This window comes from Nanorana parkeri, unplaced genomic scaffold, assembly GCF_000935625.1.
Source record: "Nanorana parkeri isolate BGI_ZX_2015 unplaced genomic scaffold, ASM93562v1 scaffold843, whole genome shotgun sequence".
Lineage (NCBI taxonomy): Eukaryota > Metazoa > Chordata > Amphibia > Anura > Dicroglossidae > Nanorana > Nanorana parkeri.
Window position 1 is genome coordinate 609,251 of NW_017307111.1, and position 13,861 is coordinate 623,111.

General features: G+C 42.1%; 1 protein-coding gene across 1 annotated transcript in view; it reads right to left on the reverse strand.

Moving 5' to 3' along the window:
* Positions 1-512: 512 nt before the first annotated feature.
* NPFFR2 (neuropeptide FF receptor 2) overlaps positions 513-13,861 on the reverse strand; it is a 35,833-nt gene continuing 22,484 nt past the window's right edge. Inside the window, exon 3 of the mRNA XM_018565403.1 lies at positions 513-1,408. Coding sequence (XP_018420905.1) covers positions 550-1,408 — 859 coding nt within the window. The 3' untranslated portion in view covers positions 513-549. The remainder of the gene's footprint in view (positions 1,409-13,861) is intronic.

Genomic DNA, 13,861 nt, shown 5'->3' on the forward strand with positions numbered 1-13,861 from the left:
TTGACAAAAAATCTGTTTGCTTTAGTGCTACAATTCGTTTTTCATCCATTATTTTCATGGCCCAAATCACACATGATAACAAGCTTGTTGTTTTCAGTTGACTTTCCCATCAGTTTAAATAGCAAGTTTTCTGTCTTAATGACATTATAAATGCCACTCAGGAGAAACATAAGGGTTCCGAGCACTGATTTTGAATGGCACAATGAGAGGTGGCAATTTTCCAAAAACATGCACTTTTTATAAGCTAGTGCAAGCATTTGCATATCCTATGTAATGTAATAGAATTCTGATTTTCACAAAAATAGCAATAGCTTTATTTACAGTTGCTTCAAAACTGTTGTTGCAATACATATAAACTGACATTATATACAGGTATTCAATGTAATGGTGGTACAAAGCTGTTTACAAAAAAATGTGGCACTGGTCAACGGAAAAATGTCAATGAGGCAATATTCGTGTGTTTAACTTGGTTTTCATGGCAAACAAAGTATTAATTTTTTTAAATTAATTGCAACACATGCAATGATTAAACTGTTAAGAGTTTCTTTCTCAAACCATGTCCTTCTGGATCCCATTGTTATTTGAAATTTTCTCCAAATCTTCCATGATTAAATCCTGGTCACTTGTTAGCGGTTTCCGTTTGTCAGATTCTATGTCATCACTGCTTTGCTTTTCAAAAGCTGACTCTTGGCGCCCTTGATTTTGTGAGGTGGCTGGTAAAATTGCATTGCCTTGTGCTCGATGTGAGTACATGGTTCTCCTCTCCATCTCTTCCGAACAAAGCTGGAGCTTGAAGGCAGCTTGGAACCCACGACGGAAGTTTTCATTAAAGAAACCATAAATGATTGGGTTGATGCTGCTATTAAAAAATGCCAACCAGTGTGCAAACGGGTAAATGTAAATATTGATAACTTGGTATTGGTGTTCACTCAAGTTGGCATAGTCTGACAGCATCATCAGTGTCCACAAAGGTAACCAAGATAAAATAAAGAGCAAAGCAATAATAATCAGCATTTTAATAACCTTTTGCTTCCTTCGGGAAACAGCATGCCTTTGCTGCTGGTGATTCTTACTATCAACGTTCAGTTCACTCTTAAATAAAGTAATGCCTATCCTAGCATACATAATAACAATAAGAGAGAGTGGAGCAAGGTAGATGTTGGAAAAGAGTACTGTAGTATATATTTTTCTCATGTGTGGGTTAGGCCAGTCCTCACGGCACCAATAAATGGGAGTAGTTTGATTGCTGTTGCCTAAAACAACTCGAAAGTGTTTATCTTCTTTAACATGTGACATAACTGCAGATGGACACATGATGGCGATGGCCAAAACCCAGATCACTGCGATTATGACAACAGCAGTAGAGATGGTCAGCTTCTGCTTGAAGGGATAAACAATACAACGAAACCTGCAATGACAAGAATTAAAGCAGAAAGGCATTGTAAAGTTAGTCTATTTCAACTGAAATGTGAGCATTTTACTTGCCAGAGTAAATTAGGTTAATTAAACAGCACAGCTTGAAACACTTTTTATTTTGTTACACAAAGTATATTTATATCATTGTAAATATCAATCCCTTAGGGTACTTTTAGACTATTAGATTTTAAAATTGCTGACACAGCTCTTGAAGGGAAAAAAAAACAGTGTGAGTGCAGAGTGCAACCTGCAAACACATTGAAGTCAATTTGCAATTTTTAGAGGCATTATACATTGGAATTCATATGCAAATACTTACCTCTGCTGGAGTGCCTAGGGGTACCTTTACCCCCCTTTAAGACTTTGTTAGGTGTTTCATTAATCAAATGCACTTTTTTAACTATTACTAACTAGTTTGTTTATATTTGGCTATCCTGACAAAATATGAAATAGAACATTTATAAGTGTTTGATAATCCATTGGGAATTTAGTCTATTTAATGGTCTGTGGGTGTGGCCGCAATGGAGGTTCTTGAATGAATTTTATAAAATAAAAATTTTATTTTTTATTCTAATTTTTAATTTTCCCTGATGGATTTTTGGAAAACATTTGATTATGTATATTTGAATTTTGAATATCGGTGATATGAATAGTAATATGATAGTAAATCGCCTAATCCTCTGCAGTGGTCGCACACAGTGAGGTTTTTTTTTTTTTTTTTAATACATCATTAACAATATTTTTTAAATACTTGCAGTGTAAGCACAGAAATTTAACAATGGTATCAGCTTCTTGCAATCTCCTATACAGCAGAGCTCAGATAGGGAGAGGGAGAAACAGTACAAGGAGCCAATCAGTTATGCTCAGAACAGTGACAGGGAGAGCTTGTTAGTCTGCTTGTTCTCCTTGCACTGGCCAGTCATAGGTGAGTGGGGCGAAAAACCTAAAGCCCCATTCACACCAATGCCTATAATGATTGTGCATCAAACGTGCACGCTCTTCAAAGCATGTTAATGACACGTGCACAAAGGCGTAACTAGCTAATGGTACCCCAAATGCACTGACCAAAGGCAGTTTTTTCCGGCGCCTTTGTGTGTGTGAGTGCGCACAGATGCATTGGAAAAAATGCAGAGTGCATGTCACCAAATTTGCGACATGTACTTCTTTTCCACGGTTGGTGCACATCCAGGAATCCAATAGGTCGGAATGCGCAGTCCTGTGATGCGCGTCCCCTCTGTGCCCCAGTGTGAATCTGGCCTAAGAGTTTTACTTAGCAGCAGACAAAAATCAGGTCTCCTGCCTTGCCAATAAATCCTAGGACTGTATGACCTTTGGGGTGTTCGAGCTGTGCCGCCGCACAGGGTGCCATGGCAACAAGGGCGCCAGGCGGCTGACACAGCTTGTCCTCCGCGCGGCTACAGCCTGCGGCTTCTCTTCTCCTCACCGCTGGCAATCCGACATGACAGCAATCCCTCCTCCCCCTGCCCGCTTCATCGCTGTCCTCGATTCAGGATGACAGCGGCTGTGTGCGTGGCCGAGCGGAGGATCGGTAAATATCTGTGACATTTACAGATACTCAGTGTGTGCGGAACAAACACTGGAGTGATCGTCTGATCACTCCAATGTTTGTAAATAACTGGTGACACATAGTGAATGAACAGGAAGTGATTTACCTCACTTCCTGTTCATTCATACATTTCTGAATGGGGAGTAGCACTCAGTACAGAGGCTCCTCCCCATTCATAAACTGATGATAGTAAAATATTTTACTATCATCAGTTTCTAAAAGAAATGGTAAGCCTCTGTACTGAGTGCTTCACATTCATTGAGCGCAGAGGCTGCAGATAAAGAAATTGAGGACTTTGTGTTTAGACCCCTAATATTTCTTCTGAAGCCCCCAACCCCCCCAACAGTAAAAAAATAAATAAAAATAAATAAAAAATATAACACTGCACGTGTTTGGCGCCGCCATCTTGGTGTATATCTAGGTATACACCAAGATGGCGGCGCCTATATCAGCGTGTGACATCACCTGACACCACGCATGCATGGCGTCATGTGACATCAACAGCCACTGCATTCTAGGTTTTCAACTACCAACCCACAGTCTATGAAGCAATAGTACTGTGTTGAGTTGTGTTGTTTTTCCTTTGATCACGTGATGGTAGAATCTCAAACTCACCGTTGAGATTGTGAGTGACGCCTGAGATTCGTATCTGATTGATCCTATTACTCCGCAGTTGAGATCCACTATTGTAAAAACTGCAGACGTGACAGGGAGGGGGCGGGTACAGCTGGCTCTGCCTCTAGATAGGCAGTGCCAGCTGTCACTCACGCAGCTGGGCGGATCCAGACATAATTGTAGGGATCCGCTTCAGCTGCGGCATCGCGAACTTACTTGAAAAAAGGGTCGGCATGACATCCTGACACTTTATTTTTATAGACTCTATTTTAGTTTGACATTTATTTATTTGACATGGTTGTTTGCCTTCTGTTGTTTTATTTAATAAGAATACTAATATTGTGCCTACAAGTTTAACACCTTTAGATAAGTTTTATTTTTATCATACTTTTTAATATGTTTCTTTGGGGCTTAACAAAATGGGAGTCTTTGAATGGTGCGAATATTGGAGAAATGGGAGTAGCCACTGAGGGGTGTAGTTACTGAGGGGTGTGGTCACTGAGGTGCGCTGTAGAGCTTTCTCGCACAGGGCGCCTGGATGGCTGCCTAAATGGTTGCCTGTTTAATAATGAAATTCACGAAACTAACACCAGTAGCACCTAGCTAAAAAAAGGTTTGGACTCCGAACTCCCTGCCATGATGTAATCGAGATAAGGCCTTGCCCCTTCTCCATTTCACCATGTAATGTTCAGGGAGTGAGCATCCTTTAGCAGGACCAAGCATTGTCATATGGGAGGGGCATGGTTGTGTGCAATTGCAAAATTGTCAGTTGCATGGCTGGTTCAGGAAGCACCATGGGTCACCTGACTTCAGTTTCTACATGAACAGTTATGTGTTGACAGCTTCTGCCATTTGCTAGTGTTAGTAATGCGACACTGTGTTATCCATAGGATCACTTTAAAGAGAATATATAGCTTTTTTCTATGTTTTTATAAACAATTAAAAGAGATCATCTTTATGGAATGTGTTGATTATTAAACTTATATTTTGCAGTTATGTATGTACATGGAGACAGACACATTTGCTTATTACCTATGCATCCTTTGCTTTCTGCTTTCCAATAGCTGTATTTTTTTTTGCTCCTTCTCACAGTGTAAATCTACAGTAAAGAACTTATTGAAAAAAATTAACTCCTTATGGGTGTTATTAAAAAACAGACTGAGTAGCTACACTAACACACTGAGAGCTCCCTCTATTGGCTAGTCTACAAATCTTTGCAATCAAAACAATAACAGAAATATGGTTGAGAAAACACATAAAATGTTCACATCAAAAGGTCATATGAAAACAATGTAATAACATCTCAAAACATAAGTTTACTTAAAATACAGAACACTTTCCTGTTAACACAGTGGTCTGTCAAGTTGCTTCTTGTGGGTAGCACAAACCTTTTATAGTGATTCTTAGTGCATCTAAATTGCACTATAAGGACCCATGCACATGGCAGGAAAAAAACAAAGCTGCATTTTTATCTGTACATCTGCTTTATGTTTTTTTTATGAATCTGAATGCAGGTGTATTATTTTCTATGAGCCCATACACACAGTGCGCAAAGACCAGTAAAACTTGCAAAGCAGCTTTGTAAGATCAGCATCGAAAATTCTGCATCAGCGGTCTTCCATATGGACCTTATTTTACATCGTACATATGTAAAGGCTTGTGCTAACATTTATATGTTTACCGCAAAAATTTACTCTATTGGCCTGCTCATGGTTGATATGTAAATATTAACAAGGTGTAATCAGCTTGATTACACATTATTGACTTAACATGTTGGCCCTGAAAGGTCTTCTGCATCCCAAAACAACTAAGGACGCTAGGTGGCATCAGCTCCCTGTGTGCTAGCAACTAAGGACTCAAGGTGTCGGAGGCTGTCTACATCCTGTCAATTAAGGAATCTAGGCATCAGGGTCTGCATAGTGTTCTAGAAATGAATATGGCTAAAAGGGTACATTTATACTATATGCTGTACTCATAACGCAGCACAGAAATGTTACATGCCTATAGTGTACAGACAAGACCAGGGAGGGACTGATCATTCAGGCACTGCCTGCGGCCAGGAGGGGGCCCGTCATTGACCCCCCCGCTGCCCTTTTCAGCCCGCATGAAAGAAGAGGTAGCTGTGTGCACCATCTCCATGCTCTTTTTGGTTGCGCCACTGTCAAACTAGTAGATGCGGCTGTGTGAAAGTGGCGACGGCAGTGTCCGCCCACCAGATACTGCTGTCGCCGCTTTAACACAGTCGCATCTACTAGTTTTGCAGAAGCTCGGCCGCAAAGAGCATGGAGATGGCGGGGGGTGTCACAATGGGTGGGGGGGTGTAGAGCCCGAGGGTGGACCTACCACCGGTGCAGCTGCACAAGGGCCCAAGGCTGGGAAGCCCCCCTGAGATCTGGTCCCTGGATTCCTGAGCTTCGGGCACTCCACTGGAGGAATGGTGCCCGCATATGCACCAGGTGAGACCGCTGCATCTGCTACTGGTGAGACCTCTGCATCTGCTCCTGGTGAGACCTTTTTTATCTGCCCCTGGTGAGACCTTTTTTATCTGCCCCTGGTGAGACCTTTTTTATCTGCCCCTGCTGAGACCCTCCGCACCTGCCCGTGCTGAGACCCTTCACAACTGCCACTGGTGAAACCCTTCACATGTGCCACTGGTAAAACCCTCTGCATCTTCCCCTGCTATTATCTGCCCCTGGTGAGACCTTTTTTATCTGCCCCTGCTGAGACCCTCCGCACCTGCCCGTGCTGAGACCCTTCACAACTGCCACTGGTGAAACCCTTCACATGTGCCACTGGTAAAACCCTCTGCATCTTCCCCTGCTGAGACCATCCGCATTTGCCAATGGTGAAACCCTCTGCACCTGCATTTGCTGAGGCCCTCCACATCTGCCACTGCTGAGACCCTCCACACTTGCCCCTGGTGAGACCCTCCACATCTGCCCCTGGTGAGACCCTCCACATCTGCCCCTGGTGAGACCCTCCTTATCTGCCCCTGGTGAGATCCTCCTTATCTGCCCTGCTGAGACCCTTTGCATCTGCCCCTGGTAAAAACATCCACATGTGCCACTGGTGAAACCCTCTGCATCTTCCCCTGCTGAGACCCTCTGCATCTGCCCCAGCTAAGCCCCTCCGCATCTGCCACTGGCGAAAAACCTCTGCATCTGCCTCTGCTGAGACCAGTAGGAAACGGAGCTGCCTATTAATGCGTGTTTGTGGGTGACATCCCACAGGGATCAGAATGTGTGTGATAGCTGATCCTGGAGATGTTGTTGTGTATGCGTCATTTTAACTGCCCAGTCTGCCGTTCATTGATTCTGGTCTAAGGTCTGTCATGCGTTGGTGCTGGGCTGAGGTCTGCAGTGCAGTGGTGCTGGTCTGAGGTCCATTTAGCTCACTTTCCAAATTGCCTATATTGGTCTAGATTTTGAAATTCTCCTACCAATTCCCTGGCAATTCATCTTTTAGTGAATTGGCCCAATATTTGAAAATAGTGTGGAGAAATAATTTCTGTAACACAATGATTTTTATGCAGGTGGGGCTTATATATGGGTGCAGCACAAGGGGTCCCATAATCTTGTATTGTTTGGGGGCCCTATTTGTTGTCAGTCCACCCCTGGACAAGACTTTAAATAATATCTTGCTGCCAGCAAGATCATACATAAAATAATATGCTCATGTGCTTGAACCCTTAATGTTAAGAAACAACACAAGATTAAAAAATAAATAAGAGTATAAAAAATAAATGGAGTATAAATAATGAATTTATACTCCATTTGCATGTAAACTCCCATTTGGATCAAATTAGTCAGTGCTTTTATAATGCATGAAAAAACACATACATTTTTTATTAACACGTATGGCCAAGATCTCATTTTCCAATATAACACACAGCACACAGCACACAGCACACAGCAACTGCATTTTTTTTATTACAGGTGTGTGTCCTAATATTCTTCAGAGTTACAATATTTAAAAAAAAGAACAATTTCAGAATAGGTCAATTAGGCTAATCTGAAATTATGTATTTTGCAAATATGCAGCCCATTAGATCCCTTTTTTCTTTCTTCCAGTGCAGTGAGAGAATGAAGATGGGAGAGATAACATGATCAACAGTTATTTTTCAGCCTGCTTTCATTAGAAAGTTTAGCAGAGCTACAGGTGATGGTTACATACTAATTTAATCTATGAATTTCAGAATTACATCATTAGTCACCAAATATAAATATATTTTACAGAACATAAGGAGTGCAACCAGGTGGGCTCTTCGCACTCCTTACCTGTCCGCCTCCTCTTCGTCCACGTTCGCTGATGGGCCCCGCCTCCTTCTCCGTCGCCGGGCCCGCCTCCTTCACCGGGCCCCACCTCCTCCCCTGCTGCCGACCACGGGCCCCGCCTCCTCCACTGCCGCTGTGGCTCTCATTGCTGGCTCTCATTGTGGAGAGGAACGCGCTGCTGCACAGATTACTGTGATCTGAACAGCATGCGTATGCAATTTCAGCCGCCAATGAAAGCCACCAGCAGAGGATCCCATAGCGACCCAGGCGGCCCACACTCCACTGTACCCCGGGCCCCATAGCGGCCGCCTGATTGTTACGCCACTGATGCCTTCCCATGGTGCAGGCAGGTCGGACACCAGTACCATGGAAATGAATGAAGCAGCAGTGGAAAACATTCAGAAAAGGATGGAAGCTCACCTAACTGCTCCACCTCCCACCCTTTGCCATGCTGCTGTAGCTGTAACTTCTGATGTGACGATAGTACTCTGATGTTAGGACGTCACGGACATCAACGTCACCGGACTCCTCCCCCCTACCACAAGTGGCTCTGTCAGCTAACGAAGGGAAGGGGGGAGGAGTCCGGTGATGTCGATGTTCGTGACGTCACTGGACTCCTCCCCTTCGTTACCTGATGGAGCTGCTTGGGCCGGTGAGTACACCCGGGAGAGACACACTTTTTACCGGAAAGGTTTAATCTGCTCAATCGAGCAGATTAAACCTTTCCCTGGGATCGTTTTTTTTTTCTTTTCTGACATCGGGAGCCACGGCCTGACCGTCAGTCAGAAAAGAAAAAAGGCATACGATTAGCTATACACACATAGCACAGCAATGAAGTAATAAAATAAACTAGGATCACACTAATCCAGCGCGTTATTATTCTGAGTTGCCCCACTCAAGCGGCGACCATGTTGAGTGGGGCACGTGAGATTAATAACGTGCTGGATTAGTGTGATCCTAGTTCATTTTATTACTTCATTGCTGTGCTGTATGTGTATAGGCCAATGTAGTTGGATGTGTATGTGCGTTATAATTAATCAAAATTAATCGATTAAAAAAAAATTAGATTAATCGAAGAGGAAATTTTTAATCATTACCAGCCCTAAAAAAAAAGGTTGAGAAATGGTGGTGTAGATGCACATAAGAATTTACATTTTATTTATGTCAAGCTAGTCATACACTGAAAAAAAAAAAACTGTCTTGAAGGTCTTGACATATATTACTTTTCTGTTTAGCTATCAGAACATGACTTACTTCCTTTTTAACGGACACATGTTTTGGAGAAGTGATGTTTCTTTGATATTTACTCATGCTTTTAAATATCTGTTTGGTATTAAGGTTTTTACTGCATTTGCTCTCAAATCCTCACTACTAATTGATCCAAACCACTGTAAACATTGTCTTTAATCCAGTGAGGATTAAATCTAGCACATGACATGTACCTCAACGCTGACATGCTAAGGTATATTCCTGTTTAAAGATCTGAGATATTTTAGGGCTTCTTCACACCAGGTGCGTTGGTCTGCATTGATCAACATAGGCTCAATGTGAGGGTACAAAACAATTGTTCTTTATGTTCCCTGTTCACACCGTGCTTGTGCCTTGGTATTTGTTGCATAATAGGGCAGCATGTCTGCATTTTTACACAGCACAATGCACACCAACGCATGACAATGTACCACAGCGCATTACAACATGCTGCTGTGCATGACGTTCAATTAAGTTTTTTTTTGTAATGTTAAAAAATGAGAAAAGTAAAAAGCATGATACATTGTAACAATGCATTGCCCCATCCCTACACAATGCCCCCCAGTGTGTACGTGTTGTATGGAGCATAAGGCATGAGGACTGTTGTGAACAGACTCTTAACCACATCACTTCCACTATACATTATAACAGTATATATACAGTGGCCTGTCCGCAGCCCCATTGTTCCAGGAGGGTGTACATGTATGTCCTCCTGTGAACATCTGTGTGCATGTGGCTGCTGAAGCTGCTGTTCCCGCTGTAATTAGACAGGGGAGAGCAGCAGCTTTAGACACATAGCCGATCAGACCGGCTTTGTGTCTTGTGATTGCTGTGATTGGGTATCACAGCGATCACATAACAATGTTTACATTGTCAAGCCCCCCCCCCTTCCTCTCACATCAGAGGCAGGGGAGAGTAAAGCGAGTACTTTTTACTAGTAAAAACAAGCTGCAGCAGCAGAAAAAAAATAAAGTTTCAAATAATATGAACACTTTTACCCCCCTCCTCTCCTGCTTATATCATCTGCATTCTGTCTGTGCTCTTGTCTGTATATTAACCCTCTCACCTCCCATCTCACGCACATCTATACATTAACCCCTTCACCTCCATCCTCCCACTGTATGTGATCTGTTCATTAACCCCTTCACCCCCTCCTCCCTCTGTCCTGTATGACCTGTACATTTATTGTACCTTGTGCACGATTACCAAGCTCCATGTTTTAACCCCCTCAATACTGGCATGTTTCTTAATTTCCCAAAAATTGCGGCAAAACAATCAGATCACCTTGGAGTGTCTACTTTCCAAGAAGGGGTCGTAGATTTTTGTACTGTGCTGACATTATTACATAGCTATAATTTTTAAACACACTTAAGAGAAGCAGGCTCTTATATATATATATATATATAAGAAATATATATTTTGTTTAAATGGTTATGAAATACCACTAAAATACCACTACCCAAAAAATAATATAAAATTAATTTTGTTAGTGTTGAGTGACGGAGTCACCCTTGCACAGCACTGAAAAATGGCCTGGTAATTAAGGGGGTGTAACATGCCAGTACTGAAGTGTTTAAAAATGTAGTGATGGCCAGATTTTGTCTGCTCCAGTTTTTATGAATTTCCCCCAGTGTCTATGATTGCACTGTCATTAGATTGCAGATTTTAGGCAAAATGCACAGAGGTTTGTGGTTGCTGTGATAGCCCATTACAGTGATCATAAATGTAAATAGTATTGCTAATTACATTTAGAAGTCCTCCCCTTCCTCTCACAATGGAGAAAGCAGAAGAAGGACAATTTTATGAATCAAGACATACAGACAAAAAAGGCAATGAGGGATCATTTAAGCCTTTCACCCCCTTTGTGTCCTGTACATCTCATCTGCCTCCTGCCCCTGTAGTGCCTGTATATTAATGTCTTCACCTGATTTTTTCTGCACATTACCCCTTCATCTCCATCCTCCCTCTGTGTATGACCTGTACATTAATGATGCACTGTATAGCTTCATGGTTTAACCACCACAATACTGACATTTTCCTTCATTTTCAAAATGTATGGCAACAAATGAGATGACTGAGCTATCTACTTTACAAAAAGTGGTCATTTGTGGAATTTTGTAGTGTCCAGGTATATTTCCTTGATATGTTTATAACAAAAAGTAAGGGAACATTTTTTTTCAATATTTTTGGTCTTTTTCCCCCTCTTATATAGTTAAAATAAAAAAATCCAGTGGTTAGTTAACCCTGGACAACCCATGACGGCTTGGGACCAACATTACAAAAATCACGTTGACGATCGACAAGGGTTCTGGACCACCATGAACCAAAACAAGCAGCGGGAGCGATCGGTAATCACTACCGCTGCTTTTCCACTGTTACTATCTGCCTCGCATCCGAGACAGATTAGTAACAACCAGTAGTGAATCGGGAGTCACATGATCGTTCCCAAATCACTTTGATTGGCTGCCGTTAAAGCTGGTATATGGCTGCAGCCATGATCTTGGTTTCATTTTTTAATGGGCGATTCTCTTTTTCTACAAGTGATCTTGATGGCTGTACAGCTGCCCAGATCATTTGTAGCAACCTGCAGGATGCCCCTCCCCGTTGTGCTTTTTGGGGTCCTCTGCTCCTCTGGGGGACCTGAGACTACAGCAATTAGTGTCAGGATGGAGAGCGGGAGCACAACGGGGAATGTCCATCTCCTGATCTGCTCTGTGAGCAGTGACTCAGGAAGTGCTGTGCTTACAGTGCTTGCCAAGTCACAGCTGTCAGAAGCCAGCTTACAAAGGGGATTGGGTACAATGCTGTGCTCGATCCTCTGTATTGAAGGCCAGGGGAGACATCTGGGGTCAAAAACACCCCAGATGTCTCAATAAAGAGAACCTATCATCTACAAATGCTATCACATAGGGGCTTGTTAACACCTATGTGATAGCAATAAAGTTATGTGCAATATAAAAAAAAATAAAAAGTGATTAAAAAAAGTAAATAAATGAAAAACAAAAAATATAAACCAACAACGCAGCCCCCACCATCTGCATGGGAAGGAAAATGCACACGTAAGGCATGCACATGTACGTAGGCGACGATTGTGCCGCACATGTTAGGTATCGCCACAAACTTTGGAGTTAGAGCAATAATCCTAGGGCCAGAATTCACTGTTAACTCTAAACTGATGAGCAGTAAAAGCTTTTGAAGCATCGCCTATGGGGAACTTTTGAGCACTATAGATTTGCACCAGTTTTAACGTGTGACATGTTTGGTATCTATTTACTCAATGTAGCCCCATCTTTTATATTTTACCCCCCAAAAAATGGGTATTAAATTTGTGTGCACAAAAATGAATTACATTTTTTTTTTGCTGAAAATATAGATTTGTTAAACATTTGTGCAAATTTTATGTGATGTATAAAATGCAGCTGCCATTTTTTTTATTCTACAAGGCCTCAGATTTCAGAAAATACAGGGGTCTATTCACAAAGCTGCCGTAGGCAGCCCAGTGAACAACCGACCTGAAGTGAAGTGAGCCGAACACTGTTCGGCTATTCACTTCAGGCCTGTACGGTTGATTTCAGCTGTATATCAGCTGAAATCAGCCGTACATCAGGTGGCTTCGGGTCGGCCAAACATGCTCAGCAAACATGCTCAGCTCAGCCAACTTCGGGGACTGTAGGGCTATAGTGAATAGCCCATACAGCAGCCCTGAACCGAAGGGGTCCTGGGGCCGAAACTACCCGAAGGATCAGCCGAAGCTACGGCTAGATCCTTCGGTAGCTTTGTGAATAGACCCCATATTCTTGTTTGACATGTATGTGCAGAAGTGTTAAAACAGCCATGGTCCTTAATGTACAACATGGCCAAAACAGTCCGGTCATGAAGGGTTATTTAGCACCAAAAGAAAGTCTGTGTTTTTTTGAAAAATTATATAAAATGTATTTGGGTACATTGTCCCAGGACCGAGTAATTGTCAATTAAACTATCACAGCAATGAAAACGGGAAAATAGTCACAAACTGCTAGACTTGTGCGCCGTCAAAAAATGTGTTCCATTTCGTTTCGTTCCGTTTCGTAATATCCATTATTTCATATTTCATAATTCGTATACGAAACTCAATTCGGATTCGTACGAAATACGGATTTTCGTTAGTTTCGGCACATTTTCGTAAATTTACAAACATTCGTTATGATGAAGTTAAAAAGCAAAAATATCTTTGTTAATATTGGAGTCTATGTGGCAGTTGTTTTTGTATCCGAAATACGAATTCCGAATTCCAACCTCTGATTGGTCAAACAAAACAAAATACGAATTCCGTTAACGGATTCCGTATCCGAATTTCGTATTAAAAAAAACTGCACAGGCACCAGCATTTTCATGACTGTGGCATCTAAGCCAGCATCTTACTCCAGGAATTAAATGCTCACTCTGGATGATACCGAAGCAAAGACAAATTCCTGTAAGTGGTAATACAATCCTTTAAGTGTTACACATGTACAATACTTAGCATACATCCACCTGAAAAATATATCCGATGCTTGAGTCACTTTACTACAACTCAGCTTCAACTAACTGCTTTGATGTGTACATGCAGTTGCATTTTTTAGAGACTGACTAAGCTCCACCAGCCTCCTGTTTTGTTTAATGCAGCACCAACAAACTGTGGTAATACTACTATGTGATCTAATTGAGGTGTGCTATGTAAAGGCAGAAGCGGATGAGATTCAGGCACTTTTTCGGTGTTTGG